The 15,129-nt window shown below is 39.9% G+C and overlaps 1 protein-coding gene across 1 annotated transcript in view; it reads right to left on the bottom strand.

Annotated features, from left to right (window-relative positions):
- Positions 1 to 15,129, bottom strand: part of LOC119524090 (glutamate receptor 3-like) — a 66,824-nt gene that overhangs the window by 19,008 nt on the left and 32,687 nt on the right. The window contains 3 exon segments of the mRNA XM_037822748.1: positions 9,799 to 9,824; positions 9,827 to 10,004; positions 11,187 to 11,294. Of these exon segments, the coding sequence (XP_037678676.1) occupies positions 9,799 to 9,824; positions 9,827 to 10,004; positions 11,187 to 11,294 (312 nt within the window).

The following is a 15,129-nucleotide window of genomic DNA, read 5'->3' as shown; positions in this document are numbered from 1 at the left end:
CCAATACATATTTGAGGACCTTTTCTGAGCCAAGAACTATTCTAAGTGCTGGGGATGAAGCAGTGAACAAGACAGACAAAACACACAAAAATCTTTAACCTTATATAGGATATCCTCCATCCACTACATCCTAGTAGAAGTTGCAGAAAGTGTGCATTTATTGAAACCAAGTGCCTGCTGACCACATCTACTTTGACAGCTTACCACCGCCTCAAATCTATCATTTCTAAAATTAAACCTATCATCTATCACCCCAAAAAATGTTCTCCTCCTAATTCTGTGAATGATGCTCATTCCAATCATTTTCCAATCCCCAGTCCTACCCTCTCTGCAGATGATCTTGCCTCTTACTTTACCAAGAAGACAGAAGCCATCTATTGTCAGATCAGTCACTTCAGTGGCTCTTCTCTGCTTCTCAATATATTGATGCATATTCATCCATCCCTCTGTCACTCCCATCTCATAAAATGTGACTGTCTTTCTTTCTAAAGATTAATCTACTTATTCCTTGCATTCCATATTCTTTCGTCTCTTCTGAAATCCCAGCTCCACCCAGCTGTTTCTTTTACATCTTTAATTGCTCCTTCTCCATTAATCTACCCCAATGATTCTCAAAGTGTGTGGTCCTTTGACTAGCAGCATCAGAGTCACCTGGGAACTTGTTAGAAATGCAAATTATCAGGCCCCATCCTGGAAAACTGAATCAAATACTCTGGGGATGGGGCACAGTAATCTGCATTTTAACAAGCCCTCTAGGTGATTTTGTTGTTTGCTGTAATTTGAGAAACACTGAATCTATCCTATTAGCTTAAAACCATACTCAGGCATTTCCATTTAGTAAGAAACAAACAAAAACACAGACTACTCTTTCTCCACCTTATTTTGATCGTGCTACCCTGGTTAAACATAGCACATGTCTCTACTACTGCCAACCTTCTTGAAAGAATACATATTTATTTTTGATTTCAACATCACTTTCTCCTTATACCCTTGTGATCTAACTGCCATCCCTTCCAATTTACTGAAATTGTTTCTTGAACTATGTACTTAGTTACCAAATCCAAAGACCCTTCTGTTGACCTTAACTGCTCATGTGACACTGTTGGCCTTTGTACCACATTCTCTCTTTCTGTAGGTCTCTGATACTGTGGGTTCTTCTGCCTCTCTGAATGTTCCTTCTCTGGCCTTTCTTCCTAGTTCTTTTCTCTTAATCAAACTATCTTTGTAACCACATAGCCTTTTCATGTTGTCTCAATCAAGAGATAAATCAATGAAGGTTTGTGGAATAAGCAAGATTCGTTTTGGTTGTCCTTCACATTCTCCCCTCCGTAATATCTAGTCTCATGGCTCTAACTCTCACCTAATTGCAGATGATTCTTGAATCTCCAGCCTCATTCTTTTGCCCCAGTTCCACTTCCACATTTCTAACTGGAGTGGAGCCAAAGGTAAATTTCATCCATTTTACCCTTTTGCTTGGAGCCAGAACTGGTCACAGAAGCAAAGGCAACTGAGGACAATGGAATTTATCAGAATGCTAGTGGTTTTTTTGGCAGAGAAAGTCTGAATCAGCTAGAAAGAGCCTTGCCATACCAAGAGAATTCATCTCCTATCCTTGCCAACATTTTTCTGTCTCCTGCTTAGAACATGCAAATGCTCCTTTAGTGTCACTTCCCATTTGATCTCATTTGAATTTAAGTACTTAACTAGTTTTTTTGATATTTTAAGTCTAAACAATTGATAATTCTAGGAGAAATTGCTATATCTTATTTTGGAAGGAAGAAGTTAGGGAGCATTTGTGTGAGAAAATAACTTTGGACCAAATTCAGGGAAACTGGTCTCTTTTTCAAGCAGATAAAGAAAGGAGCTTGGGAATCTTGACCACTGTGGAAGATTGAATTGTGTGCCCCAAAATGATATATTCAAGTCTCAACCTTAGTACCTGTGAACGTGACCTTATTTGGAAATTGGGTCTTTTCAGATTGAATTAAGTTAAGATGAGGTCATACCAGATCAGGATGGGCCTTAATCCAGTGGCTGATGTCCTTATAAGAAGAAGGAAATCTGGATGCAGAGACACCCGCACAAGCAGACACATAGAAAGAATAGCATGTGAAGACAGAGGCAGAGGTTGGAGTGATGCATCTGCAAGCCAAGCAATGCCAAGGATTGTCTACAACCGCCAGAAACTAGGACAGAGGCATGGAACAGCATCTCCCTTGGAGGATCTAGAAGGGACCAAGCCTACTGACATCTTTTTTTTTGTTTGTTTGTTTGTTTGTTTTTAATTTATTTTATTGAGATACATTCATATACCATGCAGTCATACAAAACAAAGTATACATTCAATTGTTTACAGTACCATTATATAGTTGTGCATTCATCACCAAAATTAATTTTTGACATTCTCATTACCACACACACAAAACAATAACCATAAAAACAAAACTTAAAAAGAACACAGAGTGACTTTTTTTTTGTCCCCATTTTTCTACTCATCCATCCATACACTGGACAAAAGGGAGTATGGTCCATATGGCTTTCCCAATCACATTGTCATCCCTCATAAGCTACATTTTTATACAATCGTCTGCAAGATTAATGGGTTCTGGGTTGTAGTTTGATAGTTTCAGGTATCTACCACCAGCTATCCCAATTCATTAGAACCTAAAAAAGGTTGCCTACTGACATCTTGATTTAGGATTTTTGGCCTCCAGAACTGCGAAAAATATATCTCTGTTGTGTTAAGACACACAGTTTTTGGTATTTTGTTCTGGCAGCCCTAGGAAACTAATACCACTACCTCTAAAAGAACAACTAACTAGAACACCTACCAGACAGTAAGCACAGCTAAATACTGTCAAGAAGTGGCTGGATAGACAAAGCAGGATTACTTGTTGTCTGATTTCCAGGAACATTCAATAGAAGAAAAGATTTCCAAAACAGGTCATTCCTACTCTGAAGTACTTTTGAAATCATAAAAGGCAACAGGAAGAATCTTTTCCCCTCAGGCACTTGCCTTTTCCTGCAGCATGGCCTTTCTGCCTTTTCTGAATCTTTCTTTCTAAGGAGGTTTTTCAAAGAAAGTAGAGTTTGTCTTTTTTTTTTCAGGGTGCTTTCCCAATTAAGAATAGCATTAAATCTTTGTTCATTTAAACCTCATTGATGAGAATCTAAGAATGAGAATTCTCCATGCTGAACCTTATAAAAGACCTATCACAGAGGGATAAAGACAAAGGAACAGCAAAAAGCAGGTGGAAGGCGGCTTGACCAATAGAAAGGAAGGGAGATGCTGATTATTAAAGGAAATGGGGAGAAACAGGTAACTAAGTGTCCAAAAATATCCATTTAGCGCTCCTGGGACTGCCATAGCATACAGATGAGGGGGAAGGTCACTTTCAAGGCAAATTAAAGATTTAAGAGGCCAACAGTGATGAAAAAGTGAAAAAAGCAACTCCCCAAATGACATTCCTTTCCTAGTCTCTGCTCCTATGAAAGCCAGCTGTGGCTGGGAGAGAATGTTGTTAGGAATTATGAATGGGGGTTAAGGAGTAGGTGAAATTCTGACTCAGTAATGAAGTGCCTCACTTTTGGTATTCTGAACCACTCCAGCAACCTTTTGTCCCCAAGCCTCTGCCTGTGTTGGTCACAGCAGTAAGCAGACCATTTTCAGAAACCTACATGGGTGTATAGGTGGTATGAGGGTGCTCCAGCTGACAGACAAAAAACAGCAAATGTAAAGAGCTGAGGGTGAGAGTGTGCTTGTGCTTTTGCTTGCATCCTGACTACTTAAAGGATTTTAATCAAGCAGCTTAAGAGTACCTGTGTGGGCTCAGTAAGCACACCAAATTAAGTTTGATTTTTCTACTCACCAGTGGCAAACCTGGAGCAATTGCATTAAAAGGGGGATAGATTTAGTTTGAGGAGATTTATAATCCTTTTCACAGGTGGGTTGCCCAAACCTAAATTTCACAAAATTTAAAAATATGGCAAACTTATATGAATAGGGATGATGCACTTAAAAATCTGATAGGGTTAAAATGGAAATGACACTTAGTTCAATGTAATTTTTTTAAAAAAATTTGAGCTGGGATGTTTATGTTATATCTTGAAGTATTTTCATCTGATTATTTGATTCAAAACTTGTAAACCACCTGGAGACTATGTATGTGCAAGAACTTGACATTCACCATTTTAAAGCACTTTCTGAAAGCAAGGGGGAGAATGGGAGAGAGGGAGGTAGGCAATGTATTGGTGAGCAATGCATAAGACATTATCTGAGAGGAGAGGTAAACATGCCCTGACCCCTTATCCCTGTATCAACCATGAGGCTCTAAGGGGCCCTTGGCAGACATTTCCTTTGGAAAGTTTAAATGTGTTGGAAAAAGAGTGGGACAGAATTAAGCTAGATGACAGGAATATAATAGCTATGTGTTGGGGGACACATAATTGTGTTTTGGGGGAATGTCAGGGGAATTAAATTGCTTTACTGGCAATTTAATATCTATGGGATATTTACTGTCTTCAATTTTTAAGATCTGGAGAAAGACACAAGGCCTATTTAAATTAGTGCAACAACAAGCAGTGTCACCATGGGATCTCCTCATTTCTACATGCAGAACAGATGTTCAAGTCTGGATGTATTGATTAAAGCTCCTTGTCCTTGGGGAGTTGAGAGAGTCAAAGACAAAGTGGAGATAAAAGAGTGTCCCAGGAGCTCAATGAAGGCCTTGTGGGACTAAATTTGCTTAGAAATATTTCCCTTTTCTCTTGGCTCAGAATAGCAGACTTTTATGTGTCACTAATGCCCCTTCCTGGAGTTCATATGCATCATTTGAAAGAGTGGTACACTTTTATCAAACCATCAGCCCTTCTTCCAAAGCCCAGTGCAATCACCTGAAGAATAGAATATTTGGCATCTGTTACTGAGCCCTTGCTTCTCTGCCTTTTAGCTGGAAAGAGATTGACTTTCTGCCTTTCTTACTGGAAAAGAAATCTATCTTAGAATAGTGACAACCTAAGAGATAATTTCCTGTAGGTGGAGAAATATCAGTGTGAATAGCATCTGTAAAATTACCATTTATCCTGGGAGTGTGGGGGAGTCTGGGGATACCCAGGAGATGTGACCTGTCATCAACCATCTCCCACCCCCATCTCTATCCCCAAGCTCTCTGCTGTCTTTTAAGCCAGAGGGACTAATCTGGGCACTAGCTTGTCAGGCCTTTCCCAAGGCAAACCCTCCTCTTTATCCTTAGTTCTAAGTTCCAGGAACATAAGGAACAAAGGAGCTGCTTGCTGGGAAGTGTCCTTTTGCCAATTAGGGACTCAGTTTCATTCCAGTCTGTTTTCTGACTCTCTTTTTCTGTTTGTTCATGTCTCCTCTCAAAGGGCAGAAATCCCCAGCTGTCTACAGGTTTTCACATATTTCCAGTGATAACTAGAGATGTTAACCACATTATTTCAGAGGCTGCAGATAAGCCAGATAGGTTTCTTGGAGGAAAGACTTATATGCATAAAAAGGTAGGAGGGGGATGCTGAATCAGATACCACACCAATAATCCCATAGTCTGACAAACTTAGTGAACTGAGCCAGTGAACAGAGCACGAGACCAGGTGTCAAGAAACCTGGATTATAGTTTTAGCTCTGCCAAGTTGTGTGATTTCATGACTTTGTAACAATCCCTGCCACCATTCCAATAACCCCTGTCCTCTATCAGGCCTTGGTTCCCTGGTTTACTCAATGGACAGTTCTATTGTCTAGTCCTAGTGGTACCAATAATCATCTGTAAAATGAATGAAAAAGTAGGCTAAAGGATGTCTAAGAGCACTACTAAAACAAAATCCTGTTTTTAAATGACGTGTTAAAATGTGCTATTTGGAAGCTATAAAACTTGTGGTCTGTAAGCCATTTGAGCTGGGGATAATTACCATGTGGCCATATTAGAGACATCTAGCTCAAAGTCAAAACAGCTGAAAGAAAGTGGACAGTTTCAAGTCCATAATGTTCTGAAGAGCTTACATAATGGGGCACACAGTGTTCTACTGGTGTTTGTTTCAAAAATAGCCTTCTTAGAGATACAAGGTGCTCCAAACATCAACCTTGATTTGAATTTTTTTCAAGAATGAAAACCTATTTAAGAATCATCTGAAAAGAGGCTTGATTGGCTTCTTTATTCATTAGCAAATTAAATTCATGTTTACTCTTTTTTGAGACGTTAATGTTAGGAACTGAAATCTCCTTTGCAATGCTTTCTTCATCTCTGCCTTTCTTCATTTTTTCCTACTCTGATATGTTTTACATATTAAAAGCATAAGAGAAAACACCCTAAAGATAAAGCAGTGTTATCTGTGTAGTTTTCATGTTCACTGTAAGAAACAGTTCCAGGTTCTTCATTGTTTTGCTCAGTAAGCACTTAGGAAAATCACTGGGGATTTTCTGCCCTTCTTAAGCAACTTGCAAACCACAAGAGGTCAGGCCTGCCAGAAACAATTGCCTGTGTTTTCGCCTTTTCCCATTTCTATCATTGATAGAGAAGTTGAAAACTTCCTTACGCCAAAAGATTAAGACTTATAAAGTAAGATGAAGAAATATTTAGCCTATGAGTTCATTCTCCCTAACAAGAGCTCTTTCTCCAAGCATGGTAAGAAAACATCATTTTACATAGCCACAGGTTTTAGAGGAAAGTAGAATTTGGCAGTCCACTCAGTAATGGGTCAGTTTGCTGTCAGTTCTTTAGAATCATCTTGTGTTTTAAATCCAGAAAGCATCAGAAACTTGTTGTAGGTCAGGGGAAAGAGTAGGACATTCCATAAGAGCCTTTCCCTTTAGTGGAGAGAACTAGAGGGAAAAGATGGGGAGGCTCTTCCAGAAATTTTTTTTTTTTTACCTATTCAGAAGTGGAGAGATGGCATCTTAAATTACTAAACAAACAAGGGACTCTTTAATTCTAAAGCACCTTCCCCCACCAAAACACACACATACAAATTGGAAAGAAGAAGGGGTATGTGGATATTAGGTGAGTGCAGTACAGAGGAGATGCCAGAGGAAAAACCAAAACCTGGTGAGAAAATTGATTTTATTCTGAACAGTGCCAGGAAATCTGTCTTGCTTGACATCACTGTGTCTAATGTCTTGCCTTCAACTGTTAGGAGGGCACTGATCTATTTACAGAGAGTGACAGGTTTTCTTTTGAGACCTACAGAGCTCTGGTCGTTGAGTTGGGATGGGCTGGTAGAGATCACGGTAGAGTACATGTCAGTTACCCTGGGCCAGTGGAATTTCACAACTTAAATTTCCTATCAAGCTGCTGTGGCCATTCTTTTCTCCAGAAAGGCTAGGGTCCCAAGGGAACTTGCAATAAATTTCAAGTATCTTTCAGGATGGGATGAGCCTGAAACTATACTTTGGCTGTTGGGCAGTATAGTGTAATAAAGAGCATGGACTTCATAATCAGAGACCTGGGTTTGGATCATTGTACCACTACAAGCTGTTTGGTCTTTGGCATGTGACTTCAACTCTCTAGGTCCTGATTTTCTCATTTGTGAAATGGGGCTCATAATTGTACCTTCCTTGCAGACATGTTGAGAGGATTAAGTGCGATAATGCCACTGTCTGGCAACTGATAAATACTCAACATATGGTAGCTAATAATAATGACATTACTATTATAGATTATCTCTCACCATGGAGTCAATTTAATGAATATTGGCTGGGCATTACTTCATGCCAGACACTGGATTCATTAAAACAAAATAGTGAGCATCTACTATGTACCAAGCAACGTGCAAAGTGCAGGGAAGAGCTATCAGCTCCTCTTGGAGCCTGAGTGTTGGGGAAATGAGGGACAGGAAAGAGAAGAACTGATCACCAACTCCAAAAGTAAGAGTCCTGTTAAGATATTTTAGAGCTTCCTAGAGTACTCACAAAACATGGCAGGTGCTCTGCCCCTTGTTCAGCCCTTTCTCTTTAGCATTACAAACTCTTCTCTTCTTCACAGCTGGGTTCACTTTAATCTCATCTGCTACTCAGCCCTGCCCCAGTTCCCAGGACCAACCCTGACCCAAGAGAGGAGATAATTGGCTCCAGCCCCATATCTGGGGGACTAAGCTTTGAGTTGCACCACTGCTTGTATGACTGGAGGACTGTGCCTCAGTTTTGATACCTGGGGTCCAGGCTCATTTTAAGCCCTAGTTACCTTTCTGTACCCTTAGTTTAAGAAATGAGCTGCCTTTGTAAGCTTGTTCCCAAGGGCCTGTTCCAAAAACTTATTTAGTGACCCCAGTACTCTATTAGGATTGGAGAGCTACATCTTATTCTTTCTGGTTTCCCATCTCAAGCAGTAGATCTCTTCCCCTGAACCCCCATACAGTAGATAATCTGGATGTCTTCTTCTGGCTAAGCTGTGACTTCTCAGTATTTCCATTCCCCAGATTCCTCTATCTTTCCCCTACCTATTGTCTGAACAGGCACCTGTTATTGCTGGTAATCCTTGTCTGTAAGAACTAACCTACTGCTGCCACCACTTGCACCTGGGTTAGTTCTCTAGTGACTGGTTCATCCAATTGGCAGTTTTTAGGTCCAGTTATACTGGTTTGCCATATGACCCACTGGGTGGCTCAAGATCTGACATTCCTAATCAGAGGCCAAAAACTTTTAAAGCCAAGTCATTGAGGAGCTCTGAAGATACCACTGTACCCCTTATAAAAGCCCTAATTCTTCTCAATATTAATTCTTTGCACCTGGCTCATAGCCAAGCCCTTCACAGAGCCATTCTATTCATTCATTCATTCATTCATTCATTCATTCATTTATTCAATCAAGTATTTATTGGACTTCTACTATGTGCCAGGCTTTGGGATACTAAAATGAATCAGATATGGTTTCTCTCCTCAGGGAGTTCACAGACTAATGGGGCAGTCAGACAGGTGAATAGATCAACACAATAGCAAGTTAGAAGTACTATTAGAAAGCAAAAAGTACATTAAGGAAGCAAAGAACAGGGGCACCTAATTGAGACTGCTGGTGGGTGGATGGGATTAGGGAAAACTTCCTGAAAGAGGTGACACATCTGTGTTCTAGAGGACTGGTAGGTGGTGTCATCCAGCTGAAGAGATGCAATGGCACTTCCAGCCATGCCATAAGTGAGAGCTTGGCACTTTCAGGGAACAGCACATATCTTGGATAGCTGTAACATAGGTGTGAAGGGGTAAGAGTAAGATGAAGCTACAGAAGTAAGTGGGTGCTAGATTATGAAGTACATTATTTGCCATGCTTAGGAATCTGAATTTCATCCTGATTTTTGAAGTGGGACATTACAGCAAAGTGGAGAACTGATTTGATGGGGTTAGTGCAGAGGTAGGGAAACCAGTTAAATGATGGGCAAAGGCGACAAAGTGGTAACAACTTTAACTAGATGAGTGTATCTGGATTTGACAGATTTAGGAGTAAAATTGATTGGACTAGATATAAGAGGAGCAATAAGGGAAGATGCCCAGGTTTCAGCTTAGGCAACTAGGTGGGTGGTGATTCTGATTTCTGAGACAGGGAACACATAAATAACAGATTTTGAATCAAGGGAAGGCTGTGCTTAATGTTGTCAAATAAAATCCCCCAATTTATTTTGCTTTTAGTAAAATAATCCTGCAGCCCAAATGATGATACTGAATTCAACTGCAGAAGAGAAAGTTTTTCTTGTAGACTATACAATTGAATAAATTCTTACTTAAAAATTAAATCTTCTAACTTCTTTGTTAATTGGAAAGCACTGAGATAAATGAAAACAGAGTTTAAAGAAAACTTACCCCATAGACAAGTTCTCCAACCATGCATTCCATATTTTAGTCTCTGGATCCCTTGCACCATATTTCCCATCACCGACAATGGACAGTTTGTATTTGATCCTTACATGTTTAGCTATTTCATAGACTAAGTCTACACAATAGCCTTCATAGTGCTCATTTCCTTCGAGTTGCTCATGGTTCTTTTTATACATAACGTATGGTGATTCCTTTGGGACCAGAGAGAAGAGCAAAGGATTACTTCTACAAATTTCTCTAAGAGATGATAAACGTAACAAGAAAGCATATTTTTTTTTCTGCCTGTGGTTAATGAAGGGTTTGGTGTGTGAAGTGAAGCTTTAAAATGTTTACTTGATAAGCAGAAGAGCCTCAATCAACTATTTGTTGGGTCACATATTCCTTGCAGTCCTTAACTGCTGATTTAAGGAAGTAGAGAAGGATTTAAGTTATTTTTGAGAGTTTGAAAGGACTGTTTTTAACCTATAAAGTCTTTTATTTAGCTAAATTGGGCAGAAGTATTCTCCTTAGATACATGGAGGTGAATTGCCTTTGATATCTTCAGGATTTACCATGCAGGAATTATAGCCAACCCACACAAACCCCAGGGATTCACTGTGATCTTTCTGAGGTCAGGGTCTGTGGCTTATTCATTTTTATATCCTCAGGGCTTAATACAGAACCTAGGACAAAGTATTTGGCACATTTGTTTAAATGAAAGATAAACTTCAGCCAAATCCTGGACCAATTAATCACAGTTTCAGACCTAGTGGCATACTAGTTTTAACCCTGGTTTATACTTCATTTGGTAAGAACATTTCAGCTTTTAGAAAGATGTTTTATAACTATATGAGAATAATATCTCACATTTCAGCAGTGCTTTGCATTTTGCAGAAAAGCCTTTTTTTTTTACATGGTGAATTGTGCCTTGAAATGGTCCTATGACACATCTAGAAGATTATTATTATATCCATTCCATAAATTAAAAAAAATATCCCCCAGGCTCTGAGAAGTTGCGACTTGCACTGTTACACAGTTTAGTGGCATACCTAATATTAGAATCCTAATCTATTCTCTCCACCACACAATGCTGCCTCTCCCAAAACAAAAAATTAGATTTCAAGTCCAAATGGAGCATCTGTCCTATGGGAGATAAAGAGGAGAGAAAGGTGTGTAAGAAATGAATTATATCTGCAGTGTTCAAAATTCCTATTCTTTTAAACAAAATGACATTCTGTTCATCATCATGGCAAGTTACTCTGGAAGGTTCCTGAACTGTCACCTTGGAGTTTTCACTGCTTGAACTTGAGATCTTCATACTGGTTTGAAAAATGCTTTTCAAAAAACCAAGTATTGCTGTATAAAAAGCCCACCTGCCCTCTATCCACACTTACCAGAATGGTAGTCACCACTATGGTCTGGTTTTCTGAGGATGCACTGTCATTGCTGATTTGCTGATCTGCAAAAGGCACAAACCTTTCATACTCATTCCAATAGCCAGCCTAGAAAGAGCAGATATTTGACCCAGTTGCCTATTTTTTACTCATAAAGTACTGCATGGAATTCAATGGCTGTTGTGGAATGAAACATTTCTTTTTCAGTAGCTTGAGCTTTATAAGGATTGATGCCCAGATTCCCTCTGTCTTGCCAACCCAACTGAGACTCCAACACCAACACACATAGAGATGTGCTGTTACTTCATCCTGGGAGTGCCTATTCCCACCTGTGATAGTTAAGTTCATGTGTCAACTTGGCTAAGTTATGGTGTCCAGTTGTTTGGTCAAGCAAGCACTGATCTGACTGTTACTGTGAGTATATTTCATGGATTTAAATCATTAGTCAGTTGACTTCACCTATGGCTATTTACATCTACAGTGAACAAAGGAGGTTGCCTTCAGCAATGAGAGAAGTTTCATCTAATTAGTTGAAGGCTGTAGAGAGCACTGATGATTTAAGCAGCCAGAAAGAAGAATTTCTATCTCTACTTCTGCCAGCCAGCTTCTCCTGGGGGATGCATCAAAACCTTCTCTGGAGTTTACAATTTGTGGCCTGCCATACAAAATTTAAACCTGCCAATCTCCATGGTCATGTGAGTCAATTCCCATAATGAATTTCTTAATATTTACATACATTCATGTGTGTGTGTGTGTGTGTGTGTGTGTGTGTGTGTGTGTATCTTGTTGGTTCTGTTTCTTTGGAGAACTCTGACTAATAAAGATTTCGGTACCAGAAGTTCTTGAGAAACAGAATCTTAAGGATGAGAATTCTGGGTGGGTTCTGGGATTTATGGAATTAGTTCTCTAATTTGACTAGATTAAAAGCCGCTAATGATGTTATTTCCAATGATCAAGATGGCACTGATAGTTCACGGAATATATTGGTAATAAAGATACACAAAATATCACCACTGGATACTGCTATTCAAACACTTTTAAGAGGCAATACTCTGGGTGACAGTGTATTTGATACCTTAGCAGAATTTTGTGGAGTTAAAAAGTATAATGATGTTGGCTGATTAACTCTAAATATGCTGGATACAGCTGTTAAAGAAAGGGATGAACTCAAGGTTTCACATTCCCAGCTGAAGCACTGCATGAAGGATGTGAAAACTTCTATGTGTGCTCTAAAAGAAACTCTTGTTTCTGGTAGCCACAGACTTGAGATTTTGGAAAACCAAACTCAAAGTCTCATTTTGAGAGTGGCTGAATTACAAAGTAAATGGAATTCCAACCTTGCAAGGTGTCTGCTGTTAAAGTGAGGGCATTGACTGGGAAAGAAATGGATACTGAAAATTGGAATGGGGACATATGGGTGATAATATGATGGTGGGGACATTGAAACCCTAGATTCTGCTGAGTCTTCTTTGCCAGATAAACCTGCAATGGCCTGCACTGATGCATCAGCCACCCACCCTCTATCTGAAGAGATTTATCCTGCTGTGCCTGATAAACCTGTAACTGCCTCTCTTGAGGAAATAGCCATCACACCTCCCTATGAAAAGATTAACCTTGTTTCACATGATGAAATTGTAATGGAATGCCCTGAGGTAGCTGGCTAGTAAAACATTGCTAACCCACCCCCAACACTCCGCTTTTCTCCCAGACCTATAACTAGACTGAAGTCCCCAATAGGTGAGGTCCAAAATCCATGAGGAGGTGCATTATACTGCAAAAAACACCTGCTTGGTTTTTCCAATTTTATATAGACAGGAATCAGGGGAATATGTGTGGGTGTGGATATTAAGGGCTTGAGATAATGGTTGAAGGAATATAAAGTTGGATCAGGATGAATTTATTGATATGGGCCCACTAAGTAGAGATTCAATTTTGTAGTTCAAGGGATTAGAAAGGACTCTAATAGTTTGAGTGGTTAGCTGAAGAATGTACCAAACTGTGGTCTACATTAATTGAAGCTGAAATGACAGACTGCCCTGGTATAATGTAGATGAGGGGATCCAAAAGTTTAGAGAGATTGGAAAGTTACAGTAGACTTCTCAGGTAAGATCTATTCACCCAGCCAAGGAATATCCAGAGGACATGCCTTTAACCAGAACTGTGAGGAATAAATTTGTGAGAGCAGCTCCATCATTCCTCAAGTGCTCTGTGTGTTCTCTTCTCTGTAGGTATTACTGTAGGAACTGCTGGCACTGAACTTGGATCCTAAAACTCAGTGGGGATGATCTGATCCTAGTTGGCAGAAGCCAAGTGGCAGCACTTAATCATCAAATATTGTGGGTGTGGCTGCCATTAAGAATAGAGACAAGTGGCAGCACTTAATCATCAAATACAAGGTGGGCATGGCTACCATAATGGACAACAGAGTTAAAGCAGTCATCAAAATGGTCTGACTTGCAGAGACCTATGACATTAGCTAGTTGATCATGGGGCACCTAGAAGTAAAATAGATGGGCATCTAAGTAAAATTCTTGTTTGATCTGTGTAAGCAGAAGAGTTTAAGCCAAGTGAACAAAAATCTAACTTGAATCATAAAAACAGAGTCATGGACCCTCAGTCAATTCCCAGACTTGAGACTTCACAAACCCAGAACCCTTTGAATGAAAGGAAGGCCAGGTCTCCTTGGGGAAGGTCCCTACTACATTCTCAAAAAATTACATTAATTCTCCTCCAAGCCTTCCTCAAAGGGATCTATGACCTTTTACCACGGTGACTGTGCATTGAGGAAATGGAAATTATAAGACATTTTAGGGATTATTAGACACTGGCTCTAAATGACATTAATTCCAGGACATACAAAATGTCACTGTAGTCCACCATTCAGGGAAAGGGCTTATGGAGGTCAGGTGATCAATGGAGTTTTAGGTCAGGCCTATCTCACAGTGGGTCAGTGGGTCTCCAAGCCCATTCTGTGGTTATTTACCCAGTTGTGGAATGCATAATTGGAATAGGCATACTTAGTATCTGACAGAATCCCCACATTGGTTTCTGAGTGGTGGAGTGAGGGCTATCATGGTAGGAAAGGCCAAATGGAAGTCACTAGAACTGTCTCTACCTACAAATAGTAAATTAAAAACAATATTGCATTCCTGTAAGAACTGCAGTGATTAGTGCCATGATAAAGGACTTGAAGGATGCAGGGATGGTTATTCCCAGCACAGCCCCCATGCAACTTTCCTATTTGGCCTGTGCAAAAAACAGATGGATCTGCAGGATGACAGTGATTATCATAAACTTAACCAGTTGGTGACTCCAATTGCAGAAGCCTTTGCCAATGTGGTGTCATTACTTGAGAAAATAAACACATGCTCTGGTACCTGGTATGCAGCTGTTGTGCTGACAAGTGCTTTTTTCTCAATAACTTTTAGTAAAGACAACCAAACCACTTTGCTTTCAGATGACAAGACCAGTAATATACCTTCACTGTCCTAGGCCAGGGGTATGTCAACTCTCCAGCCCTGTGTCATAGTCTAGTCCACAGGGATATTGATCACCTTTTTCATCCACACTGGCCCATTAAATTGATAATATTATGCTGACTGGAGCCAGTGAGCAAGAAGTGGCAATTTCTCTAGACTTACTGGTAAGGCATTTGAGTGCCAGAGGGTAGGAGAAAAATCCAACAAAAATTCAGAGGACTTCTACCTCAGTGAAATATCTAGGTGTCAAGTGGTGTGTGGCATGTGGTATGTTGAGATGTTGAGATATCCTTCATAAGTGAAGGATAAGCTGTTGCATCTGACCCCTCCTACAGATAAAAAAGAGGCACAACACCTTCTTGGCCTCTTTGGATTTTGGAGGCAACATATTCCTCATTTGGGTGTGCTGCTCCAGCCGCATTTACCAAGTAAGCCAAAAAGCTTCTAGTTTACTGGAACAAGAG

This window comes from Choloepus didactylus, chromosome Y (genome assembly GCF_015220235.1).
Source record: "Choloepus didactylus isolate mChoDid1 chromosome Y, mChoDid1.pri, whole genome shotgun sequence".
Classification (NCBI taxonomy): Eukaryota; Metazoa; Chordata; class Mammalia; order Pilosa; family Megalonychidae; genus Choloepus; species Choloepus didactylus.
Note: the sequence above shows the minus strand (reverse complement) of the source record. Positions and strands in the feature narration are given on the sequence as shown.